This window comes from Ursus maritimus, unplaced genomic scaffold (genome assembly GCF_017311325.1).
Source record: "Ursus maritimus isolate PB19 unplaced genomic scaffold, ASM1731132v1 scaffold_6, whole genome shotgun sequence".
In the NCBI taxonomy this organism is placed as follows: Eukaryota; Metazoa; Chordata; class Mammalia; order Carnivora; family Ursidae; genus Ursus; species Ursus maritimus.
The window spans coordinates 64640432-64657209 of NW_024426774.1; the positions used below are offsets into that span (position 1 = coordinate 64640432).

General features: G+C 38.2%; 1 protein-coding gene across 2 annotated transcripts in view; it reads right to left on the reverse strand.

Moving 5' to 3' along the window:
• Positions 1-985: 985 nt before the first annotated feature.
• Positions 986-16778, reverse strand: part of ERLEC1 (endoplasmic reticulum lectin 1) — a 32851-nt gene continuing 17058 nt past the window's right edge. The window contains exons 9-15 of one of the 2 annotated variants that reach the window (XM_040623490.1): positions 15710-15871; positions 14840-14899; positions 11957-12081; positions 10350-10427; positions 9292-9367; positions 1354-1460; positions 986-1044 (exon numbers count right to left, since the gene is read on the reverse strand). In XM_040623490.1, the coding sequence (XP_040479424.1) occupies positions 1020-1044; positions 1354-1460; positions 9292-9367; positions 10350-10427; positions 11957-12081; positions 14840-14899; positions 15710-15871 (633 nt within the window). In that variant the 3' untranslated portion in view covers positions 986-1019. Of the gene's footprint in view, positions 1045-1353; positions 1461-6322; positions 7230-9291; positions 9368-10349; positions 10428-11956; positions 12082-14839; positions 14900-15709; positions 15872-16778 lie in introns of those variants that run through there. The other variant, XM_008699859.2, reaches the window with a different exon arrangement.

Below are 16778 nucleotides of genomic sequence, written 5' to 3' on the forward strand. Positions count from 1 at the left end.
AACCTCCAGCTGCTTGTAGCATGCTGATGAGTGGGACTCCCAGTGTGGGAACCTTGATTTTCATGCAGGGCCTGATGTTTTGCAAAATGCACCTTGTTCAGATGCCAGATAGACCTTAAAAAGTGGAGCAACCTACAAAGACTGCTTTATGCCTGTCTTCTGGGCCTCTGGCAGTAGGATAAGTTTCGTAACCTGGGTCAATGCTTAAGGTTCAACACATTTTGTATCTGACATTAGCAAGAGCTTTTGAAAGCTGCTTGCTCGTCTGTTTGGCTTTGGCAACAAAGTATGTCAAAGAAATGGTAAGAACTGATTTTATTATTAGTATTACAATGAGGAAAGATATGGCTGGGAATTGTGTTCTTCACAGAGAATCATACTGTTAGACACTTTCTTTGAGGAATTCAGAGTACCTTGGAACGGGAAAGTTTTTAGTTCATGGAGTTGGAGGTAGAAAATTCAATTCTTTTCTTGACCTGAGAGATTGGGGACTTTACTTCAATCATGGCCCCGAAATGGGAGAAATAGGGACACAGATACTGTCTTCTTGTTAGGGAGTGGTGCGGAATGTGAGTGAAAAGGCATACAAATGGGACACATCATTAATTCTCCCTTTTCTTTCCCAACCTTAATAAAACTGGGGAAAATACTGTTTTCCTCAAAGTACCAAACACTCAAAAATAAGAGCTGGTAGGAAACTCCTCGGAATTGCAGTTGGGGAAGCTTTTATACGGTGTGGGTAAGAGAGAATGAGGGTTCATTCATTCATTCAGCAAATATTTGTTGAGTGTCAATGTTATGCAAGTTCTGAGGAAAAAGGTCTAAGAACGAAAATAAGATATTCTTTTTTTTTAAATTTTATTTATTTGACAGAGAGATTGACAGAGAGAGACAGCAAGAGAGGGAACACAAGCAAGGGGAGTGTGAGAGGGAGAAGCAGGCTTCTTGCCGAGCAGGGAGCCCGATGCTGGGCTCGATCCCAGGACCCTGGGATCATGACCTGAGCCGAAGGCAGACGCTTAAGGACTGAGCCACCCAGGCACGCTGAAAATGAGATATTCTTTACCAATAAATAAAAGATTTTATCATTTACATAATAAATACAATCTGGTTCTAGATAAATTGCCAGTGCCCTTGCACTGTTTACCAACACCAAATGATTATCAAAGAAGGGAGGGTTTGATGACATTTAACCGAGCCAGAAATCCCAAGGTGACACCTTAATCTTAACTAGTGAGTCTCCTCTTGGCAGATGTGGGTTGCATTAACTTAAAGAGAAGTTAGTGGTGTTCCATGATTTAAGAAAAAAAAAAAAAAGTACTGTATGGGAAAAAAACGAGTACCATACGTTACCAAGACAAAAACCTGTCATTTCGCTCGGCACTTTGCTGAGCCCTTTGGGGGTGTTCCTTCAGGGGGGTGGTGATGGCGTGGAGAGGTTCACGAGGCAATAGCTGGTTCTGCGAATAGAAAGCACTATAGCATATTATTTACAAACGTGGACTCCACGGTCTGAATTGATTCCAACGCTGGCTCAGCCACATGCGGTACAGCTCCGCTTTGAGCCTCATTGTCCTCACCTGTGAGTTAAAGACAGTAACCTCGCCTCACAGGGTTGTGATCACAAGGTGTCCCAAGTGTTTAGCGCAGTGCCTCGTATTTAATCAATGTGCAGAAAGGGGCAGCTATCATTTTTATTATTATAAAAGCAGAGTCGGGATAGTCTATCATCTGAGAGTCAAGGAATAATGACTCAAGATTGTTCACAACTGGCTTTTTTGGGGGTGAAACACTTTCTTGCAGGTGGCTGACAAAGGCTTTTCCAACAAATGATTTCTGTCCCTATGGCTTAAGAACGCTAAAACCTATAAATACAAACACTAATCTAGGGGCGGGGCGCCTGGGCGGCTCAATCAGTTAAGCGACCAACTCTTGGTTCCAGCTCAGGTCATGAGATTGAGCCCCCCGTTGGGCTCCAAACTCAGTGTAGAGTCTGCTTGAGATTCTCCCTCTCTCCCTCTCCCTCTGCTCCTCCCCCTGCTCATGCTCTCTCTCTCTCAAATATATAATAAACTCTTAAAAAAAACAAACAAACAACTAATCCAGGGGAAAATGACTCATCTCCTTGAGCAACTATTAACATTTCAAATCTATGGGTAATATTTAGAGCTCTGATAGAATTCTTAAATGCGTAAATCATGGGGCACCTGCGTGGCTTGGTTGGTTGAGTGTCTGACTCTTGGTTTAGGCTGGGGTGTCCTGATCTCAGGGTCGTGGGATCCAGTCCTGCCTTGGGGCTCTATGCTCAGTGGGGAGGCTGCTTGAGGTTCTTGCTGTCTTCCCCTCTCATTCTGCCCCTCCCCCTCTTGTGCTTGCTCTCGCTGTAATCCTAAAAAAAAAAAAGAATTCTTCAATGTGTAAATTTGCTTTTACTGCTATTAAGGACCACTGGTGACTAATTTGCAAACTAGTATTTAATTGAGGACATTGAAGCTATTAGAACCTAACAAAATTTGCTATTTGGGGGCTATATTTTGAGTGAATTTAGAGAATAGAGTAGATTTGACTAATCGGGTTTTAAACCCTAAGTTGCTGGACTTTCAAGGAAGTTTGAAAAAAAGTTATGTTTGGTGCTAAAGCACTTAAAAAAAAATTTTTTTTTATTTACTTATTCGACAGAGAGAAGAGAGCACAAGCAGGGGGAGCAGCAGGCAAGGGGAGAGGGAGAAGCCCCGACGCAGGGCTCGATTCCAGGACCCCGTGATCGTGACCTGAGATGAAGGTAGACGCTTAACCCGACTGAGCCACCCGGGTGCCCCACACTTTTTTTAATTGAAATACAGCTGACACACAATGTGGCACTGGTTTCAGGTGTACTGTGTAATCGTTTGACAACTCTATACATAGGTCTGTGCTCACCACAAGCATAGCTATCACCAGTCACCACACGGGGCTATTAGACCATTGACTATATTCCCTATGCTGTGCCTTCCATCCCCGTGACTTATTCTTTAGCTGGAAGCCTGTATCTCCCACTCCCCCGAGAGCCTGACCTTTAATATCATATATTTACAAAATCAAAATTATGTACTATACAGGAAACTGTATTTTTTCTTAAATTCAATGCAAAGTACAGTGCAGTCTATTGAAAGGTACTGGAAAGCAATTTAATAGATTTGAAATATATGCTATCGTATGCGATTAGAGGAGATGTTTAGCATTATTTTACAGTCTCATAAATGTCTTCCATAGTTGAGATGGTTACCATTTCCATAAGTTCTGCTAGATTTACTTGCTTTTGATGAACACTTTTTGTTTCAAATGTAAAAAAGACTAAAATGCTTTAAAATTTACAAATAGGTATGGACACAAAACACTATAAGCCCTATATTCCATTTGTTAGTAATTTTGCCTTTCTTCTTTTGAGTTTTGAGATTGTCAGAGTTGGGGGGGGGGCTCTATTTTCTCTAAGTGTTAAAGAACGGAATTCCAGTAGTCTTCATACTGTGGTTTCTCCTAACTGCCAGTGAGGAAAGCATGCTCTTTCTTCCTGACACTACAAAAAGCATTTAAAAAAACCAAACTGTGTTATTTCTACTAGAGAAGCCTGGTGAGATAACAGTACTGCAGGTCAAAGTAACCTGTTAACCTCTCCCCTTAATTCTGATTGGTTATATACATAACAGTGTGTGGTCCTGATGCTAACATTTACAGTGACAATTCCATTTTCTGAAAGGTGATAGAGGCATTAATTTAACCTATAATGCAGTATATGGTGGAACTAAATAATGACGGTATCTCTGTCCCCTCCTCTACACACGTAATGCTTACCCTTCCCTTGAGTCGTTTATTAAACAAAACCTGATTTAAGAATGACTCTGTATACTAGCGTTAGTCCACCCACTAAATATTAAATAAAAATAAAAGCTTAATTCCTTTTTCACAGATGAAATTTTATAGAATTTCTAGTATTTCCCCCCCAATGCATTGGATCATCTCGCGTGCTTGTACAATGTACTTTAAGACTACCAGCACATGAAACAAAGCATGCCACTGGGTATGTAGTTGGCCCTGGCTCCTCTACTACCCCTGCCAAGTAACTAAAAAAATGAAACAGAGAAATGGATTTTCTCTTTAGCCATGTCACCATGGCAACGTATTTTGAAAACTTCTACTTCAACAACTTACACTAGGAAGGGAATTTAAAATATCCTAGGATAGCTGATAGTTTCTTTCTTTTTTTTTTTTAAAGATTTTATTTATTTATTCGACAGGATAGAGACAGCCAGCGAGAGAGGGAACACAAGCAGGGGGAGTGGGAGAGGAAGAAGCAGGCTCATAGCAGAAGAGCCTGATGTGGGGCTCAATCCCAGAATGCCGGGATCACGCCCTGAGCCGAAGGCAGACGCTTAACGACTGAGCTACCCAGGCGCCCCTGAAGGCAGACTCTTAACGACTGCGCCACCCAAGCGCCCCTGATAGTTTATTTTCATTTGAAACTGACTTCATGTCCTATTTATTGAAATTTAAGTCTGGATTTTCATTTTCCTGTTTAGCTTAAGCCCTTTTATGTCATATATTTGGTGCTACTAGGTCAACAATTTGGCCTGATTATGTACTAGGAAGTTTAAGAATTGTTAGAAGTCAGGTCAGGCCTTTGTATATCAGACTAGGTGAGAAGTATTGTTCACCAGGAGCTGTATGGGAAGCTTACTATTCAGGTAAGTGAGATAATTTGTTGCCCTTTGTTGCCGAAGTGCCTTTCATCAAGGACTTAAGGATATCAATTAGAGCTGGGCACAGGCCCCATCTAGTGGTCACTCGAAGAAAAGCAGGTAAAGCTGAAAAAAAAAAGTCTTGTCCCAATCTTCCTGTGAACATAAGCTGCTAGTTATTTCCCTGAAACCCTAATCAGGAGGGTTAGAATGTGTGACACTGTTAAAAGCGAAGTTCCTAAGTCAGTGATTCTCACTGGAGAATATATTTAAAATAAAGAGGATCACTCAGGAAGAACATATTTAAAATGCAGATTATACTCTGCCCTAAAGCATAGGTAGCTCTGGACAGCAGCCACCTTAATAGACTTCTCCAAGTGCACTGAGCATGTTATAACCAAGCCCTTTCCCCTCCCTATCACGAACCCAGCTACTTCTACAGAAGAGAGGTGGCCTGCACAGCTGACGTGGCAGCACACAATTTAGAGATCAAATGAGCTTTCACAGGCCACTGATAAGGGACCCAAGATTTAGAAGGAATATATGGAGATATCTGGCCTAGCCAGCTTCCTTCCAAGAAGTTCAAGCTGTTAGCCGAACAGAAAGCTGACTTATTTTGAAATAATTACAATTTCTGTTTTTAAGAATCTTCTGCTGTAAACTATCCAATACAGTTTTTTAGATTTTCTCCCCTTTAAGAGAAGAATTTGACCTAACTATTCTAAAAGTATCTTCTGGCACTAACCTTTCACAATTCTCACTTCCTCCCTTCTTATACCTATAATCTAAATGTGGGTAATTCTGTCCTAATTCATTGATATAAGAAGTATGATTTTATAATTTATTAATTTTTTTTTGTTGTTGTTTAGAGAGAGCGCGCAAGAGGCAGGAGAGAGGGAGAGAATCTTTTGTTTTTAAAGATTTATTTATTTGAGAGAGAGAGTACACGAGAGGGGGCAGTGGGGAGGTGCTCAATCCCATGACGCTGAGATCAAGATGTGAGCTGAAATTAAGAATTGGACGCTTAACTGACTGAGCCACCCAGGTGCCCCTAAAGAAATAAATTTTAATGGCTTTGGTCTCTCATCTTATTACATTAAAAGGAGACAGGGGCAATATTAGGAAATAAACTAACTCTTACTGGGAACCTGGTGCCCAATACTGGGCCTAGGCTTTTTACTTAAAGTGAAATTAATGCACTGCCACAACTACCTCTAGAGTGAGTAGTCTCTCTACCAAAGAGGAAGTGAGGCTCAAACTGGTTAACTGATCTGTGCGGGATCACAACACAGCTAATAAGTTAGAGTAAGTTAGAGAGAGTACCTGCACTTCGGTTTGAATGCAACGTCTGTGCTCGTTCTGTACGTGCTGCTTCAAACTAAAATCTACATGCAGCCCTGCAATAATCAAGTGCATTAACCATTTCTCAAACTAAAATATCCTTGGCCAGAACTACTGACAAGGAGAAAAAGCAAAGTATTTTACAGCCACTTTTCTGTCCTTATTTAGATACGCACATCTAAAACACAACAGGATAAGGTTCTGTGCAACACGGTAATGGAGAAAATAAAGGAAAGGAATAATCTACCATTGACTCCATGACAACACTGCTTGTGAACATTTTATTCACTTTAAAATAAATATTGTGCTGTAAAACTACCCAGAACTAAAATCTGTAGTATACAGTAGGCAAGTACAAAGGATGGCCAGCACAGTGTGTTTTGTTGGAGTAAACCATTCTAAGTTAAGAGAGAAGAACCTCTGACTGTCTACACCAGGTACATACGTTGGGGGAAAACACAGTCACATCAAGAAGAAAGAAATAATAACAGTTCCAAGAGAGAAACAACCTATTACAAGTAAGAGTTTCTCGAGATTAACAGAAGTGAAGAAAACTTAAATGTTGTGAGGCTCTACTATGTGCCGTTTCTGGCTTAACACCTGGTAGAGAGCAGTTGCTAAATAAAAATTTGTTGAAAGGATTTCAGGCACTAGAATTTACATATTTTACATGGTCTCCTATTTAAACAACCTCCTATCAATTTCCTTCTTCATTATCTTTAGTTCATTAACTAGTTATATATACTATAATTTACATAATAAATCTATTATTTAAAAACTTTCAATAGGTACAATTATGACATTTCATTAGGCTGGACTCTAAACTGCTTGGATGAGATTTATTTTGGAATCACATTATCCAAGCAAAAAACACAATCAGTTCATACGACCCAACAAAAATGAAAGAAGTGAGACAACTATCTGCCTTAGAAGTTTATCAATACCCTCTTATATACACATATATATTCACAAAGTGTTGAGAGTCCTTTTATACGACCCTTTAGATGAGGTTCAGTGGCTGAGAACTCTACAAAGAGACACATGGTCAGACAGAAATCATGACTGTCAACGATCTTTTCTTTCCCCAAACTTTATTATCCTTTAGTTGGGGAGAGAAAGAAGTCCATTTTCATCTGCTGTATCTAAGATTTTACAGATCACTGGAGATTCAACCTAAAGAACAAAAACAATAAAGCCATTAAAAAGTCGCTAAACTGAGTACTTTCTTTATTCAGTGTTCTTCTGTATGAATACATGTATATAAATTTGTTAAATGTATATTCACAAAAATGTAAAATTTTTCCAGAACTGATGAATAATATCAACTCATAAATGCAAAAAGCTCTGGGAACTCTGACCAGGAAAAATACAGAGAAAGCCACTGTTAGGCATCATATACCCAAAGGCAGGACCATAAAGTTTCTACATAGAAATACAGGATATTATTTTCATGACTTTGGGGTGGCAACATTTCTTAGAACAAAATAAAGCATTAGCCATAAAAGGGAAAAAACTGATTAAAATAAACTTTATCAAATAAACTTTTGCTCATCATAAGACATTAGGAAAATAAATAGGTAGGCCATAGACTGAGGGAAAAAAGTGTGCATTGTAAATACAAAGAACTCATATTCAGAATATATGTGAACTCCCAGAAATAAGACAAACAACAACAATAAAAATGGGTAAAAGACTAACAGATGACAGAGTCTCCTTGACCAAACTAAAGTTAGGATTCCCAACTCCTCTTTTCGACTAGGCCTCTTCTTGTACTTGTGGCCTCTCTTGGGCCCGCTGAGTCCAGCTGTTGCAAGAATCCTGTTAAGTCCATGTAGAGAGAACCCCTCACCCTCAACATCTAATCACCCATTCCATATCTGCAAATTCCTCGTCTCTCACCTTTGATAGCTCATCATCCTGGCCTGCCCGCAGCAATAATCCTGTCATGTCAGTTAAACTGATGTCTCCTCTTAGTAATTTTCCATCCACTGAGTCACCCCCACCCCGCCACCTCCTGCTCATTGGCTGTACATCCCCAGCTGTCCTTGTCATATGTAGAGTTAAGCTGCATCTCTCTTCCCTACTGTGAAAGTCTTGACACACTTATTGCCAATAGTACTAAATAAAGACTGTTTGAATAAGTGTCAGAATAATTTTTCTTTAAAAAAAAAGTTGGCTAGGGGCGCCTGGGTGGCGCAGTCGTTGAGCGTCTGCCTTCAGCTCAGGGCGTGATCCCAGAGTCCTGGGATCGAGCCCCACATCAGGCTTCTCTGCTAGGAGCCTGCTTCTTCCTCTCCCACTCCCCCTGCTTGTGTTCCCTCTCTCGCTGGCTGTCTCTATCTCTGTTAAATAAGTTAATAAAATCTTAAAAAAAAAAAGTTGGCTAGACAATTCACAAAGATCTATGAATGAATAATCACATGAAAAGGTGCTCAACACCATTTTCCATTGGGGGAAATACATATTAAAATGACTTAAGTGGCTTAAAGAAAAAGACTTACAATACCAAATGTTGGGGAGGATGTAGAGCAACTGGACTCTTACGTATTACTGGTAGGAATGTAAAATGGTACAACCACTTTGGTAAAAGCTAAACTATATATCTAATCTATGATTCAGCAATTCCACACTTAGGTACTTACCCAAAAGAAATGAAAATATAATTTTTACAAAATAGTAGCTTTATTCACATAATAAAAAGTGAGAAACAACCCAAATGTCTACATAGAAAAAAAGGATAAGCAAATGTGGCATACTTACACAAATGAATACTCTTCAGTAATAAAAAGAGAATGAAATACTGGAGTGACATGGGTGAATCTAAAACATGCCAATTCAAAGAGGGCAGGTGTAAAAAACTATATATTATATGATCCTATTCATATGGAATCCAAACACAGGCAAAACTGCTCTATGGTGTCAGAAAGCAGAAAGGGGTATCTGTGGCGGTTGGGCTGTTGACATAAAAGGGGTAAAAAATTTTTTCTGCCGTGACAGATACCTTGTGTTGGGTGATAGTTCCCTGGGTATATAAAATTATCAAAACGTATCAAATTCAACACTTAGGATCTCTGCATTTTTTGTAAATTGTACCTCAATAAAAAAGATTTTAGCTTTGAGAGAGACAGTATGGGGCTATATTAAATTTTGGAGATTACTGAAGGCCCTTTGAAGACTTAATGCTAAAAATTGAAACATTTTCTCAAACTGAATTCCCGAGTATTATTTTACTTACCCCAAGGATATACTGACAGGAGTGAGGCTCTAGCATATATACAGTAACAGCATGAGGAGAATCTGATTCTTTACACCTGAAACAGAGAGCACTTTAAAGTACTGCCCGAACCACACAGAAGTATTTTTATTTTAAAAAAGACTTAATTAATTAACTGAGAGGGAGAGAGAATGTGTGCAAATGTGCGAGTTGGGGCGGGGAGGGGGGAGAAGCGGGGTGGTGGTGCTGGGGAGGAGTGGAGGGAGAGAGAATCCCAAGCTGACTCTGCGCTGAGTCCGGAGCCTGACATGGGCCTTTATCTTGCAACCCTGTGATCAGGGCCTGAGCTGCAATCAAGAGTCAGATGCTTAACCAACTGAGCCACCCAGGTGCCCCTGTACAGAAGTGTTTTGTTTTCCTTTTAAGCTATACAAAGTTATGTAAGTGGCCCTGTGTAATTTAATATAATAAATAACTGAAATAATATAATTTAAAAATCATTATAACTTACAAATAATTATATTCAAATAATTTTAATTATCTATTTATTTATTTTTAAAGATTTTAATTAATTTATATTAGAGAGCGAGCATACGAGCAAATGGGGGAAGGGGCAGAGGCAGAAGGAGAGAATCTTGAGCAGACTCCACCCTGAGGACAGTGCCAGATGTGGGGCTCAGTCTCATGACCCTGAGATCATGATCTGAGCTGAAACCAAGAGTCAGTCGTTTAATCGGCTGAGCTACCCAGGTGCCCCAATATTTTATTTATTTTTAAAAACGATTTTCTTTCTGTATCTTTTAAAGTTTCTTTCTCTCTCTTTTTTTAATCTCTACAACCAATGTGGGGCTCAAACACACAACCTTGAGATCAAGAGTTTCGTGCTCCACTGACTGAGCCAGCCAGGTGCCCCAATTTTAATATTTTAGAATAAAGTAATAATTTTATATTAAATTAATCCATACGTCATTATGCTTAAATATAATTATTCACAATTATATTTTATATTTAAGTAAACTTTTGCCCACTGGAAGCAGATTGAAGAGAAGCACAAAGCACGAGTTGATGGTCCAACTTACTTTAGTTTTACAGTGACCTGTCTTGGTTTGTCAGTTATATCACAAATATCTCCATTCCCATAAAAATGTGACACCATCCTAAACCAGAGAAACACACGAGTTTTATTAACCTAAACTTCATTAATTCAGAGTAACTGTAATGGGGAGAGTGAGAAGATGGTTAGGGGGACCAGTTTTGCATTAGTTATGTAATATTTTTAGGGTCATGCCACAGAGAAAGTCTTTGAGATTGTATAAGGAGAATATAAAATTGAGATACTCTGGCATGATTTAATTAATAAGAAATCTTCAATTTGCATATTATTTATTTGTATACAAAGTGTTTTTTAAAAAGTCCTTTTGAGGTGAACCATTTCCTCAGCCCTGTATATTGTTCACTTTACAGTTTTCCCTCCTTGCCATCCTCCAGCCAGCTCCGTTCATTAAAATACTGTCATGCAGCTATGTAAAAGTAGAGCCTAGGTTAACCTACAAATTCCCAATGAGCAGGATCTAAAAAAATTTTAATTTAGCTAGCCTTAAGCTCCTGTGCTCCAATATTTGTTGCTCATGACCCCATGAACTACTTTCATATGAAACATACATGAACATAAGAAAAGTCCATTTGGTTAGTATATTCTAATACTTAAATGCCCATCTCTTAATTTTCCTAACTTTGTTTTTGGGCAGCCCAAGAAGTCAACACATTCTTTTTTTTTTTTTTTTTTTAAGATTTTATTTTTAACCCAACATGGGGCTTGAACTCACAATCCTGAGATCAAGAGTCCCACGCTCTATGAACTGAGCCAACCAGACACCCTGAAGTCAGCACGCTCTAAAAACAGTCTCTCAATGCCATCTGTGCTAGGAAGGACAAAATTAATACCCAAGAAAGAGAAAGAATGAATAATTTAAAATTTGCCAGGTAAGAGACTACAAGAAAAACTAAAACTTAGTTATTCTTGGAAAATCAGAGATTAATTTATTTCTGCTGTAACAAGATATACCTATATAACTCAAAGAAGTTGTGGGGTAGTTTTTCAGAAAGCCACTGTTTATTTTCAATAATAACCTCACGAAAGTTAAGTAACAAAGGGAAATGCTAGAGTAAATTTAAATAGAATTAACTAACTTAAAAAAGTAAAGAAGACACATGAATGAGGCAGTGCTTTCTAACAGCCTCAGACCTAATGGCTGGAATTGAGCCAGTGTCACGAAGGCAGCCACCACCACTCTCATTACCACACCACCCCCGCTGTTAAAGGCAGGAGCCAGACTTTATCGCACACTGTTGCCAGGCTCTATGTGTTATATACACGATCGTTTAAATGTCGTAACAATCCCATGAGGCATATACTAGTAGACAAGAAAAGTGAGACTTAAGAAGATTATGTAATCTGCCCAAGGTAGTAAGTGAAGAGCCAGCATTTGAATCCAGGCACCTCCCCCCCCCTTCAGAAACTGTGTTCTTAACTATTACCTTAGGAAAAGAAAACTAATTTAAAAGATGTCCCTGAAAAAAACTGACCGGAGATTTTACTTAAGTGTTTAAATGTTATGCTTTTCAATATTCTGAGTTTAAGATACTCTACTAATCAGATCCAAAGGCAAATAAGGTTCATCTTTACCTGACTGTCTGGGTACCATCATCTTGAAGGTGATAGGCTCTAGCAGTATTCTTCTTAGCCCATTCAATATGCTCTTCTTGGTTCCATGTACCCACAACCACAGAGGTCTTTCCACTATCTTTATCCTAATATATGAAAAAATATTAGTGATGAATCCTTGATATCATCAAGTAGACATTTACCCTGATGGCCTATAAGTTATAGTCCTTATCTTCACCTGCACACTGCAGATGGGTGTTTAGATGTTAGTCAAACAGTGCTACACAAACCTGGTGAGGAGACATTTGAACTCATTATCTTCTTTGTTCCTTGTTTCTCTAAATAATGTAACTACTTTCTGGTCAGGTTAGCTCCACATGTGATTACCTTTGACTCTTTTATTTCCTTCCTCTCCTACATCTATTGGTTTTGTCCATTGTTTTCCTGGAGATGTCCTTGGCTTCAGACTCTTCCTCCACATTTCCAATGCCAACATCTCACCCCCTCAACCAAGGTATTTCTCATACCTAAATGATATAACTGCATATTACTATATTACTATGATTCTTCTTTTTTTTTTTTTTTTTTTAAGTAGGCCCCACACCCAGCACAGAGCCCAATGCGGGGCTTGAACTCACAACCCTGAGATCAAGACCTGAGCTGATACCAAGAGTCGGATGCTTAACCAACTGAGCCACCAGGCGACCCACTACTGTGATTCTTAATTAATTCTCGGCCTGTATCTCTTACCCTGCAGACCCACTATGCCTATCTGCATCCTACTTCTACTCTGCCAAATGCCAATCTGCAACTTATACAGAGTATTCACACTACTCATCTGACACTATGCTTATTTCTGTATCAAGACTGTTCAGAAATCCCCTTCCCCATTCCGTTTTTTTAAACACTACGTATTGTCTTCTATGTGGACTTCTTTCTCTCTCCTTCCTTTTCTTTCCTCTCCCCTCCCTTTCTTCCTATTTTCCTCTTCATCTTCTTATTTTATGTCAGGCACCATGCTGAGCACTAGCATGCATCTGATTAGAGAATGAGAAACCCTTACAGCGGTAGATGAAACAGGCAAAGGCACTGCTGCGAGCTGAGCTCACTGCCAAGTAAAGAGTCAACAATTTAACATTCTTTCAGCAACTAGACTATAAGTTACTAGATAGACAGGGACTGAAGCTGCATAGTGAAGTGTTTAAGAGGCTGGATATGGAGCAAGACTGCCAGGGTTAGAATTCTGGTTTCATCATTTACTACCTATGTGGTTTTCGGCAGGTTACTAAATCACTGCTTCTATTTCCTCACCGTGGAAGAACAACAGTCACCTCTTAGGGTTGTTATGAAGATCGAGTTAATATGCATAGTTAGAACAGTGCCTGGTATACAGTGAGTATTATATTTGTTAACTACTATTATTTTACTATTTGTGTGTGTGTGGGTGGGTGGGTGGGTGGGTGTTTTAAAGTCACCGTTAACGGAAATGCCTTACAACCTTTCGGAAGGCAATACTCAGTATGCATATATTTTGACCTAGCAAGTATGTTGCTAGAAATGTGCTTTATGAATACACTTGCAAGGGTTTACCAACAAAACTATTTATAAATGCTCACTAAGATGCTATCATAGCAAAAACTGGAAATAATTCGAAGGCCTGTCAGTAGAGATCTGGCTAAATACATTGTGGGTATAAACATAATCCTCTGTACCTGCCGAAAAGAATGAGATCAGCTGTTGCTGGCATGGGAAGATCTCCAAGATACTAACTGAAAAGAATAAGTGCAGAGTAGTGCTTTACTAGTTATACTAACATTTATGTATATGCATTTTTTTCTTGTGGAAGAAAATGTTAACAGCAATTACTTTTAGGAAATGGGACAATGGTGGAGGAGAATTTTACTATTCATTCTAAATTTCTAGCATATATTCCTTTAATTAAAAAAAAAGCCACTGGGTATTATTTGGGCTGTAGTTAGATAATATTTTTTCTATTAATAAATCTTATTAAAAATAAACGAAACTTCTACATAGTAGCAAGAAGAAGTGGGAAGAAGAGTGAAATGGCATTTCTCAGGTTTAAGGAGAGAAATAAAATGTCCTAGTTTACAGATGCCTCATAAATTTGGAATGATTTACATGTGGAAGGTTGAGTTGATATCTTTCCTGGTATGATCTGTCTTAGAATTTAAGACTGACTCACAACATCTCAAGAGGGTAAACATAGTATTTTTAAATTACTAGTTATTTCTTTAGGGAAATAAAAAGAGCTGTTTAAAACAGCCAGGTGAATACTAATTAATATCTGTCTTCAATGTCTAGAAGTTTATCTTACCAAACAAGGTACAACTATGACAAATAAATTTATTGAAGCCTGAAGTTCAGAATTTAAACAGCTTGGCTCAAGTGTAGAAGAAAATGCTATCTTGATTTATGAAATCAGAAGTAGAGGGAAGAATAAAAAGCCAATGTGTACAATCTTAAAACTTACTTGATGTTAAACCTGGATGATATGGTATGTTCTTTTAGCTGAGAAACTTGCTGTATTTACCCTATTTTCCTAACTCGAGCCATAACATACTATCTTACTATTCACTTTATTAATTTAAAGAAGAATTTTAATGACTAATTTCCAGTCAAAGCTAAAGAGGTTAGACAAATAGCCTGTTATTCCTCTAGAGTCACAGTAATACAAGAATCTGAGGAGTTAATAAACGTTACTTTAAGATGAGTGACTTAGTTAAAACCAAGTTTTCCATTTTCCAGAACTCAGAGACACTTTGAGTATTTTCATATTAAAGTCATTTCATAATTAAAATGCCATCCCCCCTCTTTCTTCCCCACAAACGATTTTTAAAACTTTAACCTATCTAGTGGCAGAATGATATAAAGGCTAGTCTATACCTCATGATATTGATGTACATGTTTGCCATAGCAGAATTCATACTTCCACCAACCAACGCCCTATAAGAAAGAAAACAGGTCAAGTTACGGAGAGAATGGGGGATTGGGGTCTGTCTCAGTATTTACACATGACAGTAATAGAAATATATATAATTAGAAAAACTGTAATAGCAATAATATGATTGAAAATTAAAATAAAAAGTCACTGAGAAATAATGTTATACGGTGAAAGATCATTAACTATACTTAGCGTGTATTGAGTAATGTATAGAGTTGTCAAATCACTACATTATATACACCTGAAACTAATATAACATTGTATGTCAACTATACTTCAGTAATAAAAAGAAAAAAGAAATTACTGAGAAATAATAATTTAAAAAAGACAAATACAGAGAATAACTGCTGTATTGCCTTGGTAAAAGAAAATAAAGTGAAAATTCCACTTAGTGTAATTCCCACTGGAACTATTAGTTATTAGGGGCAAATTTTAATCTTTGTAGATGTTAACTAAAGTTTTAAATGTGATTGCTACATAACTAAAATGTAGGCTATGCAATCTTTTTTTTTTTTTAAAGGTTATATAGTCCTTGATGCTCATTTCAGCAATCAACCAGAATCACACATGACTTGGTTGTATGTATTCTCTGTCAAGTAAAGGTCAAATTTTAGCTTGTGAGTAAAGAAAACATAATGGCTATTACTTAGATTATAAAGATGCAGACAGAAAATGTCCATTAGGAGGATTCCAGAATCCTGCCATTTCTCTATTGACAAAAACTTTTTTCAGAGCTGCTGATGCCCCATGACTAAATAACACATAAGTGAAGGTTGTTAGATAAATACTGAAACCGAAGGTTCACTTCTCACCCCATGAAAGCAGTAAGAACCACTAAGGAACTCTTTTATGAGTTGGTCATCTGTCAGTTTGGATATGTGGGTTGTTCCAACAGTGAGCATGGGCTGAGAACCAACAGCAATGGGTTTGTGGATTGCTGGAAATCTCTCTTCTTTAGTTGACTGCAACTCTTCCTAAAATTAAACACATATGTTTAAGAGCTTCTATACCATACTTATTTTTTTTCAGTTATGACTTCCATTTTTATTTTTAAAATGAAGGAAATTTGGAAAATAAAAGTTGTCCACTCATTTTTAATGTTTTAAGAAAATGAATTTTGTAACACTTAATAGAGAAAGCTCTAGATAAACGTTAGTTCCATCTACCAGTTAGGGGTATGATGGCCATTCGTAACATACAGGGATAATTACCATTTTATATATTTTGTCTCATTTTTCTTTTTTTTGATCATAGCAGCTAGAGTTCCTCCAATGCAAGTACCTAAGCTAAGTTAGTATACCATCTACTAGAAAACACACACATTATATACACACAAATACAAAGAAATATACACAAATACACATCTGCACTTGCCTTTTTTTTAATATATATATATATATTTTAAAGATTTTATTTATTTATTTGACAGAGATAGAGACAGCCAGCGAGAGAGGGAACACAAGCAGGGGGAGTGGGAGAGGAAGAAGCAGGCTCATAGCGGAGGAGCCTGATGTGGGGCTCGATCCCATAACGCCGGGATCATGCCCTGAGCCGAAGGCAGACGCTTAACCGCTGTGCCACCCAGGCGCCCCTAATATATATTTTTAAAGATTTAATTTATTCATTTGTCAGAGTGAGAGAGAGAGAGAGAGAGCACACAAGCAGGGGGAGCAGCCAGCAGGAAGAGGGAGAAGCAGGTTCCCTGCTGAGCAAGGAGCCTGACGCGGGACTTGATCCCAGGACCCTGGGATCATGACCTGAGCCAAAGGCAGATGCTTAACTGACTGAGCCACCCAGGCATCCTTTTAATATTTCTAACAAGACTGTAAAATTCCACAATTCTTCTCAAGTATAATTTGACAGTATATATCAAAACCCTTC